General features: G+C 38.5%; 1 protein-coding gene across 1 annotated transcript; it reads right to left on the reverse strand.

The window, feature by feature from the left end:
* Positions 1–601: 601 nt before the first annotated feature.
* Positions 602–21,276, reverse strand: dpydb (dihydropyrimidine dehydrogenase b). The gene is made up of 25 exons (XM_084732584.1): positions 21,104–21,276; positions 15,097–15,207; positions 14,878–14,960; positions 13,317–13,404; positions 12,972–13,133; positions 11,863–12,059; positions 11,156–11,237; positions 10,911–10,998; positions 10,685–10,792; positions 10,084–10,253; positions 9,791–10,001; positions 9,081–9,265; positions 7,857–8,072; positions 6,461–6,625; positions 6,092–6,160; positions 5,865–5,948; positions 5,565–5,685; positions 5,294–5,413; positions 4,034–4,176; positions 3,639–3,693; positions 3,321–3,442; positions 2,948–3,097; positions 2,764–2,826; positions 1,170–1,247; positions 602–1,064 (listed from the first exon to the last, which is right to left on the reverse strand). The coding sequence occupies exons 1-25, from the start codon at positions 21,131–21,133 to the stop codon at positions 900–902; spliced, it is 3,066 nt and encodes a 1,021-aa protein (XP_084588710.1). The 5' UTR covers positions 21,134–21,276; the 3' UTR covers positions 602–899.
* Positions 21,277–22,067: the final 791 nt, after the last annotated feature.

Genomic DNA, 22,067 nt, shown 5'->3' on the forward strand with positions numbered 1-22,067 from the left:
TAAGTTTGTATGTTATAATAACGTGAAAATATCTTTAATGTGAAAAACAACAAACAACAATAAACTTATTACATTATAAGCTGAAATGGATCCATCTGTTTTTTTGTGGCATAGCAGCAATATAAATATGATTTCAATAAAACTTCACATATTCAGCAGACATCATTTTATTTTTAACATTTTAATACCATACAATTAGTTCATTTTGCTCATAATACTTTTTTTTTTTAGTAATTTTTATATTTGAGTATTGATATTTTTAATGAAGTAAAGATTATAAATACATCTTCCATCATTGCTTGTTATTGTAGCACATCTTTCAGAGCGGTCAGTAAAGCAGTCTGTATGTCCTGTCCTACATGTCCTGCTACTTGTGTCTCATCGCTCCAAGAATCATGTTAGCTTGTGCTCCAGGCTACAGACGGTTTGCTGCATCACAAAATCTTTATTTATTATTTAAGTTAAATCACAGACCATCAAACATACTTTTCATTTGACATTTAATATGCAGTTCGCACACACAGTTCATGTGAAATGTTTCAGAGAGATAACAACAAAGCAGAATCACAGTTCACTGAGGTACTTAGAGTCTAAATTATAATTCAATCACTGACACACGTATATTGACAACATTATTGTGAATTTGATCTTTAACGTGTTGTTTTCCATATTATTAGTGCAAGGATTTGTTAAAATTAAGATTATATTTCCCATTAACTCCAACCACTTCTTCTACTTCAAGCAGATAAACATTGGAAGTCATTTTTCTGAATTCTTTTCATCATCCATTCCATCATGACTTGCATTAATGAGACAAAGTTTAAAAATGAGAGATGAATTAGTCATAAAACAGAACTTTATAATATCTAATGATTATTAAATAGGTGGGACGTTTCCCTTCAGCAGACAGGACTGATGGGGACACCCCTCTTGGGTTCATAGGGCGTTGTCCTGGTAACCATCTTGATGCAGTCTATGATGGGACAGACGCTGAGGCACAGAGTGCAGCCCGTACAGCTGTCGGTCACGATGGGAAGGTGAGTCTCCGGGTCAAACTGTATCGCCTGGACACACAGGGAGTGAGACGCGTTACAACAGAGGAACAGAGGAAGAGACCAAGGACAAAGGAAAGGGACGACTATCTTTACGTAACAGACGGACAGACATACCTGATATCCAGAGTCGTTGCAGGTCATGTAACATTTACCACAGTTGATACACATCTCTTCATCTATCAGAGCCTGGACCTGAGAAGACAACATTATGATCAGCTGACATTCAATTTATTTTAAAGTCATTAAACAAACTGTTTTAAACTAAGTTTTCTAATAGGTACAGTTTATTTTCACTTGGATTTTTTGTGGACACTTAATGAGACACTCAACTCTGACATCATATTAGGGCTGCACAATTAGTTGTAATATTATTGAATTGACAATATGGTCAAGTGCAATATCCAAATCGCACAACCACGATCAAATCACAGTTTTTTGAAGTTGTAAAAATGTATTATGAGGTATTGTGGTGCTGTAGAGATGTCCTGGTCTAAAACTTGTTAACTTGTTGAAAACAGGTTTGTTTGGTTCAGAGCCCAAATATCACCACAATTTTACTTTTTTTAGGGTTACAATGATCAATCAATTAAGCCATTATTAATCAACTATCAAATTAATCGCCCACTATTTTCATAATCCCTTCATCGTTTTGAGTCAAGAATGTCCAACTTCTCTGATATCAGCTTCTTAGATGTAAATATTTGCTGGTTTCTTTAGTCCTCTGTGACAAGAAACTGAAAATCTTGGGTTGTGGAAAAAACAAGACATTTGAGGTTGTGACCTTTTAACCCTTTTCTGACATTTATGGACCAAACAACTATTAATTGATTAATTGAGAAAACGATCGACAGATTAATCGATGATGGAAACAATCGTTAGTTTCAGCCCTAGATTTCTTTTTAGGAAAATTAATGCAAAAATGATCATTCTCACTAATCGTATCACATATCACAATTGTAATTTCAGTCAAAGTAGTCGCAGTATGACTTTTTTTTTACCGTATCATGCAGCCCTGTGTCATACTCAGTTCACTAGAAGACAAATTTCCAGGCATTTTGGCACTTAATATATTGCTTTTACTTCAGTTATTGTGTTTTTTCATTTAAAAAACACAGTGGCATTGTAAGAAAGCTATAGCATTTAAAGGGTTAAAATCCTGACAATGAAGATTAATATGTTTTTTTTTTAAGTTGGAAAAAAGTATATAAAAAAAGTTTTTTTGAAAAATACCTTATATTTATATTCATATTAATCATGAAGGGCCAAAAATGGGATGGTGTAAATTAGTCTAACAAATTAAAAATGCATTAAAATCAATGTTGTTGTGCATCATTGAAATATGTCTGTTATAATCCACCTCAAAAAAAACACACACACACACGAAAAAACACTGGACACTTGGTATATTGTTTTTACTTCAGTTATTGTGTTTTTTCAGTCAAAAACAACCCAGTCGTATCATGTAAACAAGCTGGTATTTAAAGGGTTAAAATCCTGAAAATGAAGATGATTATATTTTTTTTATGATCAATGCTGAAGCTGAAAAAAAAATACATTAAAAAAAGTAACGATAAATTAATATATTTATATTCATATTAATCATAAAGGCCCCAAAATGGGCAGAAGGAGTAAACTGAGGATTTTTTAAAGGATGCACTGAGGGTTAAAATAAAAAAACGACTACAGTATGTGAGAAAACAGTGGGTACCTGCTCCATGTTGTTGAGTTCCTGGTACGCTCCAATGTAGCGCAGAGCTCTGGCTATCACATCCTGTCACCACACACGAACACAGTATGAACAGACGTCGTCTTAGTTCAAAAAATCCAAAATGTCAACAATCAACAAATCATAATACGTCCAGTTGTGTCCACTTCCAATTGTGTGTGCGTACCTTGACAGCAGGAACAGGTTTTTTGGGCGTGCTGACCCGGTTGACTTTGGTTTCCGTCTCATCAGTTTTGTCAACGCTTTGGAGCTTTTTCTTGTACTCTGCGATGATTTCTTTCTTCTGCTGGAGGTACGGACCGAAGCTGGGGAGGCTCTACACACACAAACACACACACACACACAAAGAATAAAAAAGTAGATAAATAGGAAGACAGGTGTTCAATGAGCTTTTAAAAGACTAAACTCACTGTCTCTTCAGCAAGCATCTTCAAGACCAAACAGTCTTTGATTTACTTCTCCTACACAGTGCTGCTAACAGTCTCGTAGTAGTCACTAAAAACACTAATAGTAGTATTATTGGTAGAAAGTCATGGTACCATTCCAACCAGGTCTTCCAGTCTGGGGACTGGTTTTCCCTTCTGATGTCTCTCCGTTGGAGGAGACTGTCCGTCCCAGTCCTGCAGCTCCAGACTCTTCAGGTACAACAGGGCCTTCAGACCTGAACATGCACATTCACCAGAATGATGTTATCAGAGTTTCAACATCTGGATGCACTGGAACACTTTTAGGTATGTGGTTAATCTAAAGTGTGTATGTAGAACTTTTCAGATGTGGATAAAAGTTAAGGTGAGAAAAGCTCTGAGATGAAGACTTTGACCAGAGAGAATATAGGATAGAAACACACGGTCACTTACCGACACAGTAATCCTCGATCACTGTGAAGTCCTGGTTCTGTACTGCACTGCACACCTGTGGCAATCAGACACACACAGACACAAACAATCTAAGATTTCTATTTATTTTGCTTCTATGATTGCAGTTTTGTCAAAATGAACATTTTGTATATTTTTGTTACAGACTGATGAATAAATGGCTTATCTGCCATTTAATATCTTTTCTGGCTCATTCACTGTCATTCCACAAAGACACAGACATTAAAGTTGGGATTGATTTCATTATAAATTTGTAACTTGTAATATTTACGAAGTGTTTCTGCCTAAGATTTACTGAAAACAACACAGATGTAATAAAACAAAACAGGAAAAAAGTTGAAGCAGCAATAAAAGGTCATTTACAGTGATGTTATCACCTGTAACACTGAAGCCCCGGCGTGGAGGAACTGTAGTCCAGTGTCTGCTGAGTCGATACCTCCGGTGGCCAGGACTGGGAAGCCAGGAATCGCTTTGGCGATGGCTGATACTGCTCTGAGAGCGATGGGTCTGATGGCGTTACCTGCACACATTGTTGAAGTTACTAAGTGTTTGGGAGAAGCACTTCAGTAAGAGCTCAGCGTGTACACCACGCATCACTTCATGGAAGGATCCCCACAGAGACACAGCTTTTGTTAAAAAGTAAGAGCCTTTTCATGTAACAGAAACAGCCGTTTTATCGCTCTCAAACACACCAGACTCCCTTTACAGAAACACTCATTTAATTATTGTAAAACACATACTTCATTTAAACAAAATAAAACTCACCAGAAAAGTCTTGGTTCCTCTTTCCACTGTTCAAAAAATGATCAACTCTAGCCCAGTTAAAATAAACACTTAATTCACCAATTTATAGTTGAAAATATTCTGGCTCTACACACTGTCTCCTCCCGCCGCCTCTCTGCCTGACCTCCTTCTCACTCCATTCCTGATATTTTCACATCTAACTCTAAATTAACTTAAGTTAATTAAGGGTTTATTTCAACCAAAGCAGAGTTGGTGATTGCTGGAAGAGTAAAAAGATGAACCAAGGTGGTGTTTCATGAGTTTTATTTAGTTTTTTGTGTGTTTTACGATGATAAAATTACAGTTTCGGTAAATGGAGTCTGGTGAGTTTGGTGAGCACTATAAAGCGGCTGTTTCTGGTTAAACAAGAAGGATCTCAGACCTGATCCTTGTGCACACACCTGAAGCGGGTACACAGGCTCTCGCCCAAGCTCTGAGAGGCTACAGTTGACATTTAGTTTGAAAACATGGTGTAAATGGCGTCTTTTTGGGTCAAATTTTAATGTCGCAGCTTAAGGACACTTGGATTACACCACATGAGCAGTATGGAGACATTTTGTGTTTTTTTTGTGTACTTTTTTTACATTTTAAAACTGGTCACCATTCACTTCAGTTGTACTGGGTTTGGCTGAAACGTTGTTTTCCGCTGAAGCTCTGGGAGTGTTTTGTGAAGTGGAGATCTTCACCCATCCTCACATCAGCACAGGGGTGAACAGATATTGAGTGAAATTTACTTTTTTGGGTGAACTATCGCTTTAAGGTTTATTAGAAATGCAATATTTATTCCACAGAAGCTTGCATCTTTAACTGCTGGTAACTAACAATTGTAAGTGTGTGTGTGTGTGTGTCTTTACCAGACACTCCTCCATACGTGGTGCGTTTGCCCCTTCCAACGCTCGGCCAGGGGGATCCATCAGCCTTCAGTCCCATCATGCCAGAGACTGTGTTCGTTGCTGTTACTCCATCTGCTCCACCTGTGAAACACACAACAGTAACAACAATCAACGTGTGTGATAGACATTCATTACAACAAATTAACATTCTTCAAATGACGCAACTTAACACGATGTAATAAAATACAGAAGCAGAACAGAAATGGAGAAAAGAAAAAGAAGTGGCGTTCACCTTCGTGAGCAGCCTTGGCGATGTCGACAATATTGGTAACATTCGGTGTCAGTTTGGCAAAGAATGGAATGGAAATGGCTGCGCGCACCCAGCGACAGATGTTACGCACCAACACGGGGTCCTGATGACAAACACATGTAAAAACTCTAACATGTCTATACACGAAGCATTTAGCAGATTAAACTGTTTGTATTTTAAAGATTACACAATATTAACTTGTATAATGTGACGCTACAGGACGCAGAATGCTGAATATACTGTGTGCTTTATGACAAATGAATCTAAGAGCGTGTCTACAACCTGTCCACAGGCCAGTCCCATTCCTCTCTCTCCCATCCCATGAGGACAAGACAGGTTCAGCTCCAGTGCGTCTGCTCCTGATTCCTAAACACAAGGACACATTTTTTGTTTTACACCTTCACAATCCACACAGCTGTAACCTGTGTATATATTAGTCATACAATAGCCATACCGTGTGCATTCTGTGAATGGTAAGGATTTTGTTACTAGCATGTGATTTTTCTCACCTCTGCCATCGTGGCCAGTTCAGTCCAGTCTTCCTTGTTGTAGCTGCACATGATACTGGAGATCACAATCTGACAGAGAGACAGAGGCAGGGAAAGATAAGAGAGTGTCACACCATCCATTGGTCCATTCTTCCATCCATCACACATGATATTTTACACATAATGATTTGAAAAAGGGGTGAATGATTAATATCACTGTGGTGTCAAATCAGACAAGAGTTTCACAGTCAAGATCTACATAAACCTGTAGATAGATCTGCATCTTGTTTTGCAACGAGAATGTAATTGGCAACATTTTGTGTTCTTTGTGAGGTCGAGTCAGTGCAGAACTTTGTCTATAAAGACAGAAAGACGTGAAATGAAACTCACATTATTAGGGAAATCCCTCTTTAGCTCAGCGACTGACTGACACCAGTAGGCTGCTGTCTTCTCGCTGATGAGCTCGATGTTGAGGAAGGAGCCTTGACCCGGTCCGTACATGTTACCTGAGGTGGTGCCACGCACAATACGAGGGGACACGTTGGTCACCAGGTCCTGCAGACACAGATTTACAGAAGCTAATCGGATGAATTGACAGGGGTGGCTGTGAAATGCAGATGACCTTTTCAATCAGCCGTCTGCAAAATCTGTAGAGCAAATTAAAATGGCACTCCTGAAACTTTGTTTTAGCTTTTACAGAATATCGTTTTATTTCACAATTTTGATATTTGAGCTGAAAAATTAGTTTGTTAATCAACAGACCAAAAATTTATTTGCAATCATTTCAATAATCAATATTGATTCCAGCCTCTCAAAAATGAATCTTTGCTGATTTCTTTGGCCAACTGAAACTGAAAATATGTGGGTTTTGGACTGTTGGTTGGACAAAACAAGAAATATGAATAAGCTAAATGTGGCTTCATGTCTCTTTGATGGACATTTTTTAAAATTATTTTTTATTGTCTTACCTATTCTGGCATTTTACAGTCAGTTAACATACTCCAGTCAGACAACTCACATTTTAGAGTGTTTAATGCAGCAGCAGAACATAGTTAGAGTTTGGCGTCTCCAACCTCATCACTCCTTACAGATTATGTTTATATAGAGATACTGAGGAGTGAAGAACAAAGATCTTGGACCCTGTCGGAGCCTGCAGGTGGATGCTGGGGAGGTGATGGAGCTGAATGAGCAGGAAGTGGCGCTGATGCAAGGCAGCAATGGCCTTGACAGGCAGAGGGAGAGATGGGAGGTTTTAGTGGTTTAAATAGAGCACCAGATTGGAAGGGTGCGTTTGGTTTGTGCTACAGGCAGTGAGACATGTCACGTGTGATAGCGGTGCAGCTCGAGTATACTGCCTGAACTAACTTGCAGGCGTCGCTACATAAATGATTATTTGAGATATTTATTTTGTTTTGCTAAATTGTTTAAATATTACCTTCTCTGTTAGATCTTAAATACTAACTTGCTAACTGACTTACTTACTCTAAGTAAACCTTCTACAAAATCAGCAAGAATCAAGTCAAAATACTCACAGTAAAGTTGGCACCAGAAAGCCACATTTCTCTCCACATTCAGATGTTGATAGATTGGTTGGTTTTATCGAGTTACTGGTTTAACAATTTCTAAAATGTAATAGTTACCATTATTTTTGTGTCTGCTTAAATGAAACTTATAGCTTAAAGGTTTTGCCACCAAGCCTTTTAAACAACAACTTATTTTTGCAAAGTAGTGTGCAACTCTGTTCAGTGTGTGTGTGTGTGTGTGTGTGTGTGTGTGTGTACTGTACCTTATCCAGTCCAAAGGTCTTGGTCAGAGCGAAGCCCCATCCCTGTTCAAAAGCCCTTCTGATCATGGCTGTGCTGGTGGTGGGAGGAGCAGACGCCAGGCCGAACGGGTTGGGGAACTTTATTCCACAGACCTCCACGCTGATGTCCACCTGATCTATAGCGCTGTAGAACAACGGCAGCTTCGGAACAGGGTCCACTGTCTGTCCATGCAGGGACTACAGGAGGACGGGAGATGGGAGAAATATTTCACTTACATCACTGATACAGTTTATGGAGCTGAATACATCATGATGTACTTTTGTATCCAGTTCCATTACTTAGAAATTAAACAAAAAGAAAATGTATGGGGTTTTTTTCAACTGCTAACATGCATCAGTCAAAACTGAAGTCACACTGTCAAACTGTCTTCACACAGACAGCGAGACAGAAGTCTATGCGGACCAAACCATGAAACAGTTTTAATTGCTGTCACACAAAATGCATTAACTGACCACATTTTTTTTTTTTTAGAATCCATGAACTCTTTTCTCAGGTCTCGCTTCACCAGATTAAACATAAGATGTGATGCTGGTGACTTGTGGCCAAATGCAGAAGAGAGGACCTTCACAACACTGCACAGTTTGATTGATTATATTATAGATGATGATGATGTTTTTTTTTAGTAATTATTACTGTTTGTCTCAAGTAAATTACAATATTACATACGAAGATACAGAAAAATTAAGAATACTGAAGCAAATTGCTTCATTTCTGATTCAGACGTGTTACATATATGTTAAGTCAGTTAAGTCAAAAGTGTTCTTATTCTACAAAGAAACACTAATTCATGTGAAAAATTAGGAAAAGTTCAAAGATAAAAGTGAATGATATCTGTAATGTTTTCCAGGTCAGTGTGTTATGAGTGACAACGTGTGTGTTCTGAGTGAATTGTTGTCAGTGTCAGGGTTAAATCAGCTTATTTCTGAGACATATATGAAGTGTTCTGGTGGTTTGAGAGAGTTTTAGAGGTGACTTTAACTGTAACACAGTGAAAGAAAGAAAGTGGGAAGAGCTGGGAACAAACAATGGGTGTTCTGATAAAGTGGCCTCAGTATTGACTGATGCTTGCTAGTGATTGAAAATAACTGTAATATAGAGAATGACTTAGTGCAGCTTGTTAGATTAAAATGGCTTCAACTGTATTTTGAAGATATGCTGGATGTCTGAAGCAGAGATAAATGTACCTGCATGTATCTGTGGATGTGCCATGAGGCCTGTTTGCCGTCGTTCACTGATTCCACTGAGGTGTTCGCCAGACCAGCGATGTCTCCTCCTGCAAACACCCAGGGCTCACTGGTCTGCATGGTGTCTGTGTTCACCTCTGGAGTGCCCCAACGAGTCAGCTTGACAGGATGCATGGCCTCAGTCACTGCACACAGACAGGATGGATCAGGTTATGTATGAAAACATGTCATGTCATCACATTAAAGCTGTGGTATACAGTTTATTTTTGGCATCATTTTACTAAGCTTTAAGTGGTCTGAGAGAAAACTAGAACACTTTAGAAAATCTCGCCTGTGACAGGAGACTTTGGCCAATCAAAGGTCGGTAAGATAGTTGAATGTTGAGTCTCACTCATACTCCTACAAATATGAACAACACAAACATGCAATTTCTGTCATGTAACAATTCAAATATGTATTTTATAATACATACATTTTGTGTTTCTGTGAAGTAAAAAAGGGTATATTTAGAAAACCATAATGCTAATCATGCTTTTAAATATCCATTTAAATTTTTTGAAGTAATAGTTTAACATATAAATGTGCACACAAACACACAAACAAACAAATACACAGAAATACAAAGATACACACAGATTTACACATATCTTTTCAACACTCATTGGTTCAAGTCAAACTGCTGTGTGCTTCTAAGCTGATTGGTTAATTACCTTTTGGCTCATTGAGCATGGACCCAAAGGCGCTGATGATGTAATCAGCCTTCAGCCTGACGACTTGGTCCTCATCCTCCACCCAATCGCCTTCCTCGGTCTGCTCTGTGCGACAGAACTGCAACCCGGCAACGCGCCCGTTCTTCATGATGACCTCATGAGGAGACAGGAAGGGGAGGAACTCACACTGCTCCTCCTTGGCCAGCTCCATCTAACAGAAAAAAACACATGTATTCAGTATTGTCTGTGTATCCATCAATCTAAATATCTACCCATCCATCCGTCATCCTCACCTCCTCAGGAACAGCCCTGATGTTGGTGAAGCCCTTCCTGAAACACACGAAGACTCTCTTGGCTCCGCAGCGCAGAGCCGACGTGGCGCAGTCAAACGCTGTGTCGCCAGCCCCCAAAACGATCACCACACCTCTCAACTGTGGCAGAGAGGCGCGACACTGACACATACCTGGACAGTGTGAGACAGAGACACAGAGACGATTAAAGTTACAGTGGGCAATATTATTTCATTATAATTTTGTTGAAATACCTCATTGTTTTGAAAAGATCTGTGCCTGTAAGCGCCTGACCCTTCGTATTTAGTTATTAAAAAAAAAAAAAAAAAATAGACCAGAATCGAACAGCCAATCAGGGCTAGAGTGAAGCTAGCGAATCCCAGTGACTCTGTACAAACAAGAGTCATCCTGATTCTCTGTTTTTCTGTTCCTTCTTTGCTCTCTGCTCACTGTTGTTTCTTACTTCTGGGTCTGACAGAACTAGCCAAGTAGAAGAGGCGTTACTTCACAAGTTAGTTACAACAGTTGACAAACTCAACATCCAGCTTCAAGCCCTCCAAAATGCACATGCCTTCTGTGTGTGTGTGTGTGTCTGTGTCAGTACCTTTCTTGCTGGCTGCGGCAACCATGGGCAGGAAGTCTTTGGAAGTGAAGAAGCCCTGATCCATGGTTAAACCCTGGAAGATTTTAGCTCTGTTGGCCTGAGGCAGACCTGCAGTCACACACACGTGAAGAAATGGTGGAATCCAAATGGATCAGCTTTATATTTTACACATCCATGAAGCCAAATGCAAAACTATTTTCTGAAATGTGTTATTAGTGGTCCTCACCAATCCCAATGAAGACAGCCTTAAAACCTTCTTCTTTCAGGGACGTCAGAGTCATTCCGTTAACACCAAGACCCTTCTCACACACCACCTGGTGTTACACACACACAAACACACATACATGTTACTGACAATAGATTTTATTCAGCTTTAAATTACATACTGAGTCCATTTTTAAAAACCAAGACCCTTAACAACCAACAGAATATTCCAGCCTTCTGCACTTTAAAAACGTGTGTGAGGATTACCTTCACTCCTAAGTCCTTCATCAGGTCTATTTCAAACTGCACAACCTCATAGGGAAGCCGGAACTGAGGGATTTCTGACGTGCTGCAGGGAGCCAAACACATACATTACATGTTAAATTTCCCTTTCACCGTGTTTAACACTGTCTCATATAGTATATCCCTAAATGATTTACTCAGGATCTGAAGCTTCAGGAGTCATTCTCATTCTTAACATTGTCAATAACTCTGTCTTTCCCTCTTATTTCTGCATTTGATGACTTTAAACAGACCTGTGTTCAGTCCTTAATCAAACACTTCCTCGTTAACACCAACCAATTTAGAAATTATTCTGTTTCATATTTTACGGAGTATTTTGTTGCAAAGTCACTAAATACTCATATTTTGCTGAATGATTGCAACTTATTACTTTGTTATTATTTTGTTTTTATTGAAGACTTAAAATGTGGTTAATTAATCTGCAATTGCTGTATAATCCTTGTTTTGTTTAATTATGTGTAAAGTTGCTTTGTAGCTGATCTTTTTTAAGTCCTACAATAAATATTGACATACAACTCAGCAAATGTTATCAAAGTTCACTGATACAAATTTAATATCAAACTATAGAACATAATTCAATACTTAACAATCTTTGATACAGCATGATACAATATGATACGATACAATACGACAATATGATATGATATACAGTATGATGCTGATGATGTTACCTCAGCCCTCCGGTGTACTTCTGTTTCTCAAATATGATAATATTATCGTATCCGAGACGAGCCAGAAAGGAAGCACAGCTGATCGACGCTGGGCCACAGCCAATCAGAGCTATAGGGGCGTGGAAAGACTCTGGCATCTCATTGGCTGGTGGGAGTTCAGGATTTCTGATCTGAGGGATGCCCATCTTACTAAACACCTAGGAAGAAAAACACGCAGACACACACCCATAAGAAATACAAATTCAAATTCAGCATTTAGCTTTTGGTCAAGGTAAGTCTGTTTTAATGTCAAAATGCTTTTTTTTCAAACCTTTCAAAAAACATTTTCCCTACACCACTGCTTTTTGCTAAGCAGAAAATTTCGTAGATGTAGTCTTCAATAAACTGCAGTCATTGCTGACTTTAAAGTGAGCCTATGTAATGTTTCCCGAAGAGTGGCCACAGATGATGTCTGAATGTATTGTATAACTCATACAATTAGAAAAGAGTCCTAAATTCAAGCAAAAAATAAATAAATAAATAAACTCATTGCCCACTTAGAGGGGCAGTTCATCCCAAAATCAAAAGTATATATTTTCCCCCTGGCCTGTAGTCCTGTTGCTGAGTTGCTTTAGTCCTGTTATATTGAAGAGAAGGCAGTAATCTCTATGAACAATTAGATTTAAATGGATAAATACAGAACAGGAGAAAAATATGTGTTTTTGATTTTAGGGTGAGCTTTTCACTGAAACTGATAACTGAGCAAAATCCATCCAAACCTGATCTGCTGATGAAGACTGTGAGATGTGGTTGTAAGTGGACCTTGATTTACATGTAAGATAATTTGTTCAAACTATAATTTCCAAAGGTCAATAATGAACTTTTATTCTCAAGAATCATAAAAGAAGCACACTGACTCTTAATTCCAGTTGCACAGCAATAGCTACCGTACAGTAAGTAAGCTAAAGGTCAAACCAGATCAGTAAGGCTGCATCAGCAAAATCTCTTGAGTGAAGTGAGGAAGGGTGTAGATGATTGCTGATGAAATTACGTTTCATTTGTGACAGAAAGAATGTGTCATTGTATGTTTTATACAGAAAACTTGACAACTACAGCTATAAACCTTTTACCTCTGTAGCAAACTGCTGTAAGCCTCCGATGTTGATGGGTCCCTCCTCTGAAGCGTACAAGTTGCAGCCGCCCACACACAGCTCTGATGTGGGACAAACCATTCCACAGGTCAGACCCAGGGGGTTGTCGGAGAAGATGGCCCGCGCTGCACCGTAATAGTTCTGGTATAAACACACACACGCAAAGATACACACAAACATAAATAATGAAAACATGACAATAGTACAGCTGCTTATAATTTACTGTATATTTTACTGCTCTTCATTCATTGTTTTTTTCTTTAACAGGTTCTGATTGTGTGCATGGATGCACGAATGTGTTTGTGTGTGTCTGTGTTACAGTACCTTATTAGTGATGCTTGTAATAAATGACTTGATGTCCAGGTTAGTAGGGCAGCTCTTCTGACAGGGAGCATCCGCACACTTTAGACACCTAAACACAGACTTTACTTTCAGCTGACAGTTTTGTTTCAGACTGGGTCCAAGAAAGCAGCAAGCATCAGGGCAAAGTCAACAACATCCAAACATGGATAAACACAAGAAATATTAGCATGCATTGATAACAACATATATTAACCCATTATCAAAAGAACGTAAGCTTTGTTATCTTGAGGTAATGAAATGATTGACCCATCATCATGGTTTTTGGGAGACAGACACTCGGCTGCAGCCTCTGAGACCTTTATTACAGACTTCACAATCACAGGGTCACAGTACAACAAGATCAAACTCTTCTTTGTCCCTTCTTTGAGGTTTTTATATCTCACAGAGTGGCCAAAACAAGCCAAAACTTGGCAACAACAGAGTCACGTGTGTGTGTGCACATCTCTAAAGGACATCCTAGTATTCAGACTGAAGTTCAAAAACTTGGCGTGCATGTGTGTGTGTGGAACAATTATGTAATGATGACATCATTCTTAATACTTAAGACACATCCTGTCCTGCGCTTTCCAAGAATTAAGAGCTCGTTCTCCACCTATTTCTACCACAACATTATCTCAAAATAACTACAGTACTTGTACAGTACTTGTACAATACTTGTGATCTCAACATAATGGCATTAAAAAAAAATTCAAGTATGGCCGTTCTTGACTTCCACAGATATCCAACTGTGTGTTATTATGTATCAGCTAAAATAAACATCAAAGTACACAACAAAATAAATTTTTCCCAATGATGGTTTCTGTCATTTGAGGTAGTTCTTATCACACTGATGTTTGTTCAAGTGTTCATTTTTCTAATCAGTTAGGTTTTGAGTAATATTTAATGCTATAAAAAAAAGGGGGGGTTTCGTGTCATGTCAACTTTCTTGGATGAATGTACTTATTTGAACCCAATCATGACGTTTTCCTAAGCCTAACCAAACTAAACTACAGCTAATAACTAACGCGCAACTGTTTTAAGGTGGTGTCATGTAGCAGGTGTGTTCTGTTGTACTGTGCACCCTCAGATAGACCGAGCTGAAGGGGGACAGCGCCTGTATTCTGGATATTTTGTTTTCATTTTTAAAGGTAAACGTAAAGGCCAGGTTTATTATGATCATACGAGTACAATTATACACTCATATGCATTTTCTGAATTTAACTCATCCTGTTATTATGGGCAGTAGACAGTGTCGAGGGACCAATTCCAGTTGTAAGCCAGCACTTGATCAGGGGTACTGATTGGAGAAATGACCTATATGCATGTTTTTATACAGTAGGAGGAAGAAGAGATGTGTCATCCATCATTATATTTAGTCTACAGTGTAGATTTGGTCTGTTAATGACCAAACATCTCTCCCTGATGGAGAATCTTTAGCCTGCTAAATGCGATTGAGTGAGTTTGTGAGAGTGTGTGCGTGTGTGTTTTAAGCCAGTTGAAAGTGGTGCTCTGCATCACAATGAGCAAAGTCATTCACTCTCACCTCATTGCTTCTCGCAGAGCTCCACGCTCGCTCAGCGTCGTGTGTTTGATGTCATCAAAGTTGTTCTCTAACTTCACACAAGACTGAAAGACAGAAAATGAGGAAGAATGATTTAAAGGAAAAAGGGAAAAGACAAATTAACAAATGTTGTTGACTAAAATGAGGAACCAAAGCCAAGTTGTGTCTGTTTCTGTGTCTGAGTGCGTAGGTACATCTTACATCACAGTTCCTTTCAGGGTTTCTCTTCCAGTGTTTCTTTTCTTTCTTCTTGCTTGCAGTGGAGATGACCTGAGCATGAGTCTTCACCCTGGGGTTCAGAGCCAGGATGCTCTGTACAAAATAAGGCGAAACACATAAACGTATCACTAAAAGCTCACTCTGACAGACACAGTACTGTTGTACTAAGTACAGCTCAGCTCCTCCTGAGAGTTCCAGAAATGTTTTTTGGAGGACTTTTTTTCAAACTTACAAAAACCAAGAACAGCCATAGTTGCAATATGCAATATGTTTAACAAACTAAGGCATCAAAGTCATTTTCTTGTGATTACTTCGCGAGATAACAAGACATTTATTCCATTATCACAAGAAAACAACTTTATTATCTCAAGATAACACAATAATTAGCTGTGATTTGTGATATGAAATCTGTGAGCTGTGATCTTGAAATAAGGTGGTTTAATTTAATCAGTTGTATCCTTTTTTTAACTGGATGTTGCTTTGTGTTACTCATGAACTACTACAGTAGAGTTATCTGTCCTCATAGCACATGCATGGAGATCTGCTGACAAAAATCACTGAAACTGTGGAACATTCGGGGAAGTTTGCTTGTTTGGATGGCTGGGGTCAAGGTGATAAGATAAAGAAGAGCTGCCAGGTCAATGCGCCGAGGTTATGTGACCTGTGACGAGAATACATGAGAGCAGAAATGAAGAAATAAATCATCTCCCATACTGACTCCCTGTTAGGAAATACATGCTATAATGTGCTCCCTGAACCCCGCCTCTCGCCCGATGTCAGCTGGGATAGGCTCCAGCAGCCCGTGACCCTTACGGAATAAGCGGTTACAGAAAATGAATGAATGAATGAATGTGCTCCCTGATGTCATGGATCCTCTAACCTCTGAATGGCTGCTGTCCTGTTGTCCTGTGTGGGGAAAAAGCTGATTTATTAACTCTTTAGGTTTTGATTTTAAGTATGGAATAATTAAGATAAGAAGCACCTTTACTGATCCCCGTTGGGGTTCTTTGTCACGCTCCTTCGCGTCTCTGTCAGACACCTTGTTAACATTGTGAAACGGTCGCAGTTTGGTTACATTTAGGAAAAGATTGTTATTCGGGTTAAACAAGTATGTGACGCAATTCTTGTGAAATTACGTAACTTAAAACTTTAAATAATATTGACTTAGGTTTCACATGGGACATGAGCCCCAACTTTCTGGGTGAAAGTTCTTTTACCCATCTACCCACCCACCTCCTCCGTTCATGGACAGTCTCTGTCTTTATGCTACGTCACCTCATGCAGATGGGCTTACACTGAAGTTACTTCAAAGCCAGGTGCATCTCTTTGTCACTGCGGGCTCTTTTTTTTTTTACTATAACATCATGATGTGTCCTCTGTGGGTTTTTTTTTTGTAAATATATTTTATTTAGAATATACAAATCAAGACAGGCATCAGTCATACAATAGTTTAACACAAGTATCAAACGTCAGTGGTGGAAATGATACTGCAGCAATCAAACATAAACATGAAATTAAACATGACTTACTGTTCTTTTTTTTTCCATAATTTTCAGCAACTTGAAATAATTGGTAAAATTACACAGGAATACTGTGACATTTACAAGTGTGAATATGATATTTACCCTTAATAATCACAAGATTGACAGTATCAGCAATGTTGTTGTGTTGCATCTAAGTTGTCCATAAAATAAACAATATAAATGTAAGTAAATGGTCCATTTTCAAAGAAAACCAATTATGGCTTTCAGACCAGAACAATCTGACACATGAACTTTTAAAGATCATCATCCTGGACAGAGCATGAATTAAAGTCACCAAAATGTATTTGTAGAAGAAGTAGGAATTGCTTTGCAGATCTTTTCGTACCCTTTTCTTGAGATAACAATATTATACTTTGTAGTGAAGTCATGAAAGGAAAACAGGTGTCCGTCTGGTTTCAGTAAATTATAGACAAACACCAATCAGATTTGAATATGGATTTTTTATTTATGGTAATGACCCTGTTGTTCCAGTTGTGCGGTGAAAAATTATGGGTAAATATCATCTTCCCAAAATGCAGAGCTTGTTTGTGGAAATTGGATAGTTTTACAGGAAGTCAATCCTCCCAAACGTGTTAAAAAAATTTGTTGAGGATATGGTACCATATAGAATGGGACTGAGATATACAATCTTTCAACCATTTAATTCCATGGCTTTTTTTTAAAGCCTCTATTAGCATAGTCACCACCCAACTGTGACTGCAGAGATAATGAGTTTTGTTCTTCCAAATAAACTTAAATATAATGGAGTTAACCACTTAACCACCTTTGAGGAAGTGTGCAGAGAATGACGAGGGTAGCCTTGACAGACCATCTGTTTTGCACAGAAGAATCCTACCCAGCATAGATAAGTCAATGATTTAGCAATTTCTGTACTGTTTTCAATCTGAGAATAATATTTAAATCTTCTCTATCATGTAGGTTCTTAGTAATTACTAAACAAAGGTATCTGACCTTGTTTTTGCCATGGAGAGCTAGGAGTTCACATTTCCTGAGATTTAAAGTCAAACGAGATGCTTTCGAAAAAAAAAAAAAATGTTATCAATCACTTTTGAGACCATATTTCTGTTCCTTAAAAACAATGCCACATCATCCCCAAATTGGCTTATTATGAATTCCTTCCCCGATATTTCAATATCCCTGAACCTCGCTGAGATATGCTGTTTATATCATTATAAAGCATTCAAATAACATTACCAAAATATCTCCAAGCTTTGAACAAAAGTAAGCAATGCTAACGTAACAAAAGCTTTGAAGAAGTCTAAAATTAAAATGAAGCTATCATGTGGAATCAGTGAATTGTAGTCAAGCATATCTAGGACCAATCGAATATGGTTATGAATATGTCTTCCTTTGATAAATGCGGACTGCATTTCATCAATTATCTTAGTAAGCCCTGTTTTAAGTCTATCAGTATGAACGTGGGCTAAAAGCTTGTAATCTACACCCTGCCTTGTCTCACAGTTGGTGAGAAATGGGAGTTGCCTGAGCACTCTTTAAAGGCACCATGGATCAGATCTCGAATATCAGTCCAGAAACGCTTGAGAAACTCTGTTGCGAGTCCGTCTGGGCCTGGAGACTTTCCACTGGGCACTGTGTGCTCGTATATAAGACAATGAGGGCTGTGAAAAGCACTTGATGAACGGGCTGCGTCATGTGGCATCAGATCAATTATTGTCCCAGACTGGCAGAGAAGCAAAGGGAGTGACCAATGAGGGACGTGGGTGACACTGGACAAGTGCCACCACACACCACCACCAAGGGGTGGTCCTTCATTTGTACAGGAGAGGCCTTAACCCTAAATGTGCCTATTTGATAAAACATACTTTAACAACAATTTTATAAAGCATTATATACATCATGATCTGTAGAAAGAGTACGAAGAACAATCAGCTGACATCATTAAAACATATTTTATTTAAAAATCATCATTGAAAAAAATATAGATATTGAAGACCAACTACAAAAACAGGTTAATTGAGAAGTCCTCCCAGGAAATAAAGTTTTGAAATAGCAAAATGCTTTTCTCTTGTTACTTAGAAAATGGACATTTCCACCTCTTTGGCTGGACTTAATCACTTCTATGTCTGTTAAAAACAGGTATTATATGCGATGTTGCTTTTGCATTTTAAGGGTTAAACTGAGATTTTTACGGCATCGATTGAAACTGTCTACACGTGCACACCTCTACCTCTGCTCTACCTCTAGCTTGTACAACGTAACACATGGCTTGTTGCACAAGACCACACAGTGAGGCCATATGAGGACTGCATAACATGCTTTTTATCCTTTTAAATCCTTACTGCTGCAACATGTTAAAGTGGCACAATAGCATATTGTTCAAGAAACAATACAGCTTCCGACTAAAACAAAAAAGATCATAATGAGAGTAGGTTCAGTTGCATAATCTCACCAACTTTATTGGCCTTTAAAGCTGCTGTCAGTCAGATTTCTACGTTGTAATCTACCCACCCAAGTAACATAGTGAGTTTGTTACAGAGAGGAACATCCTAAAAGGTGCGATTACTGCCATTTCTAGACTATTGATTAAATATTGATGAATGTATTGTTAACTGGTGAAATTCTTAATGGAAATTAATCGATTAATTGTTAATCATTAACATCCCTGCTCCAAACCTGTGCATATGTCATTGTTTTCATTAGCCTGTTTGTGATCAGATAACTTTATCTGCTATAAAAATGCAGATAAAAGATTAGGATATTAATTCAAATTGTACTCAGTAATCAATTATGATTTTAAAGGTAATGAAGCGGATTGCATCGTGTAATGCAGAATTAACTACAAGTAAAAGTAGAGACTTTGGAAAATCTACAAGGACCCCTAAAAATGACTTAATTATAGTAATTTGAGTATTAGTAATTAGTTACTTGCACCCTTGTGTGAACCTTGAAACTATAAGAGATCAGAGTCATTACATCAATAAACCTCTGGTTGAGACAAGTGTAAAGTTGCTCCTTGTGAGGCCTCAGGTTATTCTTCTGTCACAAGAGGTGAAGGCTAAGCTCCAAACTAATCTTATTTGTACTCGTAAAAATTCCTCTAAGGATGAATCGTTAAACAATTCATTTAGTGACATCGTTCTACTATGGTATTTTCCCACAGGTAAGACTCTCTCTTTACCACTGGTGACAACAGGCACCCTGCCAGAGGAGGAACTTTACCAGCGAACATGATCATCCAAGTTTGACTTGTTAGTGGTAGTTAGTAGAGCCTGACAGATATGTCAGTCAACTGATACTGGTCATCAGTATCAGCATGTTGTCTGATATGTGCTGGTACGTAAAGTTTTTTTGAGCAGAACATAATTTAAGGCAACATTATATGTATATTTGATCATTTTTCTTCATTCAGGTTAAATATATACATGTGTTTTGCTCTATTTGTGTTTTTTAATATATAGAAATACTAAAAATACTCTGCCCTGACAATAGTGTTTTTCTTAAACTGTAAAACATCCTGCCTCCATTACAGGTGTTTGATAAGTACATCTGAAGGATTATTGCAAAAACTGATCGTTTATGTATGTCTTCTATATACTGCATATTTTACTGCATAAAGAATATTGGCCAGTGCATTCAATGTCAGAATTATTTTACTCCCTAATATTGCTCAGTATCGACCCCAAAAATCTATGATCAGGTGGGTGTTTTCACATGAATTTGAAGCAGATTTATTAGTGATGTCAATGGATTAAAATATTTAATCGCGATTAATCACTAATTAATCACACATTTTTTTATTGGTTCAAAACGTAGCTTAAAGGGAAATTTTTAAAAAAGTGTTTAAAATGTAATTCGAATGTAACTTTGTTAAATAAAATACGTGACAAACAATGACAAATATTGTCCAGAAACCCTCAAAGGCACTGCATTTGGCACAAAAAAAAAATGCTGAAATAATAAGAAGACAAACCCAAGTCCACCAGGTACAGATGAGCATACTGACCTGCTCAATTTAACATTAAAGCCAAAACGCACTGAAAACCTGAATAGAAAAGTCCGCAACACCAGAGAACCAGCAGTAATTTAGAAAAAGGTTATTATTTATATGCATTTATTTATTTCTTGTTCATTGTTAATAATAGTTCATTTCTTTAATAAAATACTCTGTCCTCTGTGGAGAAAAATCCTCACCTCAGCTCAGTCTATATAATGACGAAACTGTTGGCGATATTCATGTTTTTGTATTAAGGCAGCAGGATCTTTTACATCAGTTTCACTTTGACTTGTTTACGTCAGTGAGGATGTTTTAGATCACAGAAGACAGTAAACTGCACACCGACACACACCGATTGCGTTGAACCTGTTGCGTGACCAGCTAAGATTTACCATAAAGACTCAAAGTGTGTTCATGAGGACAGTAAATGGAAAAGAGCAAAGAGCAAAGGAAAATGTAGAAGAGGAAACAGGTACGCATGAAAATTTACCTCAATATCCGCGAGATCTTTACTCAACATGATTGATGTCTCTGCCTGGTCTGAGGAATAAAATCTTCCAAACGCTGTCTGAAGATGTTGTGGAGATTGTCGTTGGTCTCTGGATTAGAGGTCCGAAGCACTGTCCGGGACTGCTCCGCTCCCAAAGTGAAACTATCTGGGAGCCGCCTGTCCTTATCAGGCCTTCTGCCTTCTCCGATAAACTGCTTCCGGTGGGGGGGGGCTGCGCAGATGTTCTCTCTTTTTTTTCTTTTTTTTTTGGGGGGGTGACTTTAATACCAAACAGTCAGAGAAATCTGACAGGTGAGTCCGTTAGAAAGTCACGTGAGCGATCTGAGGAAAGCTGCGGCGGGTAGGCGCAGCTGTGTTGTGAATGAATGGACCAGAGTGGGGAGATTCTGACATAGATGATAATGTAAGATGGGTTTACATTAATGGTGAAAATAACTGGAAGTGAGTAAGCCAAGCAAGAGTACCTGGCTGCACGTCATCAAGTACGCTACCGCCCCAGTTGAAGAATGACCGTCCTGCGTCCTCGAGAGACTGTACTTCCAAGCCGAATTTGTTTAGTCCGAACTGCCAAGTACGTAAGTCCGAACTTGGCGTACTTGGTATTGTGAAACTACTCTCAACAAGATCCCAGAGGCTGTGAGGAGGGTGACTCAGGGAGGAGGAGCTGAGGAAAGAAGCAGTGCAAAGAAACAAACCATTAAAGAATCAGATCAGGTTACTGAAGGTCAAATAAAGCTTGTCACACTCATGGCAGGAGCAGTCAATGCAACAATGGAGGTCAAATCAAAAACAGAAAGGACACAAATAATTGTAAAGGCAGCGGTTCATCATCTTGATATCAGTGGGTTGTCATGGGAGGAAGTGAGGAAGGACCTCTGTAAATAAGCAAGCCAGGATCAGTCATGGGCTGGATAGTTTAATGAATGATCCTCTTGCTACAGTG

Source organism: Lutjanus erythropterus, chromosome 12, assembly GCF_056507025.1.
Source record: "Lutjanus erythropterus isolate fLutEry1 chromosome 12, fLutEry1.hap2, whole genome shotgun sequence".
NCBI lineage: Eukaryota > Metazoa > Chordata > Actinopteri > Lutjaniformes > Lutjanidae > Lutjanus > Lutjanus erythropterus.

Bases quoted from the DNA above. Each gene is read 5' to 3' on its own strand.
- dpydb (XM_084732584.1), bottom strand. From the start codon at position 21,133: ATGTTGAGTAAAGATCTCGCGGATATTGAG. The intron at 13,405-14,877 runs GTGAGAGTGAAT...GTCTGTGTTTAG, and splicing joins GCTCTGCGAGAAGCAATGAG to GTGTCTAAAGTGTGCGGATG. The intron at 5,686-5,864 runs GTTGTAGACACG...GTTTGTCATCAG, and splicing joins TGGGACTGGCCTGTGGACAG to GACCCCGTGTTGGTGCGTAA.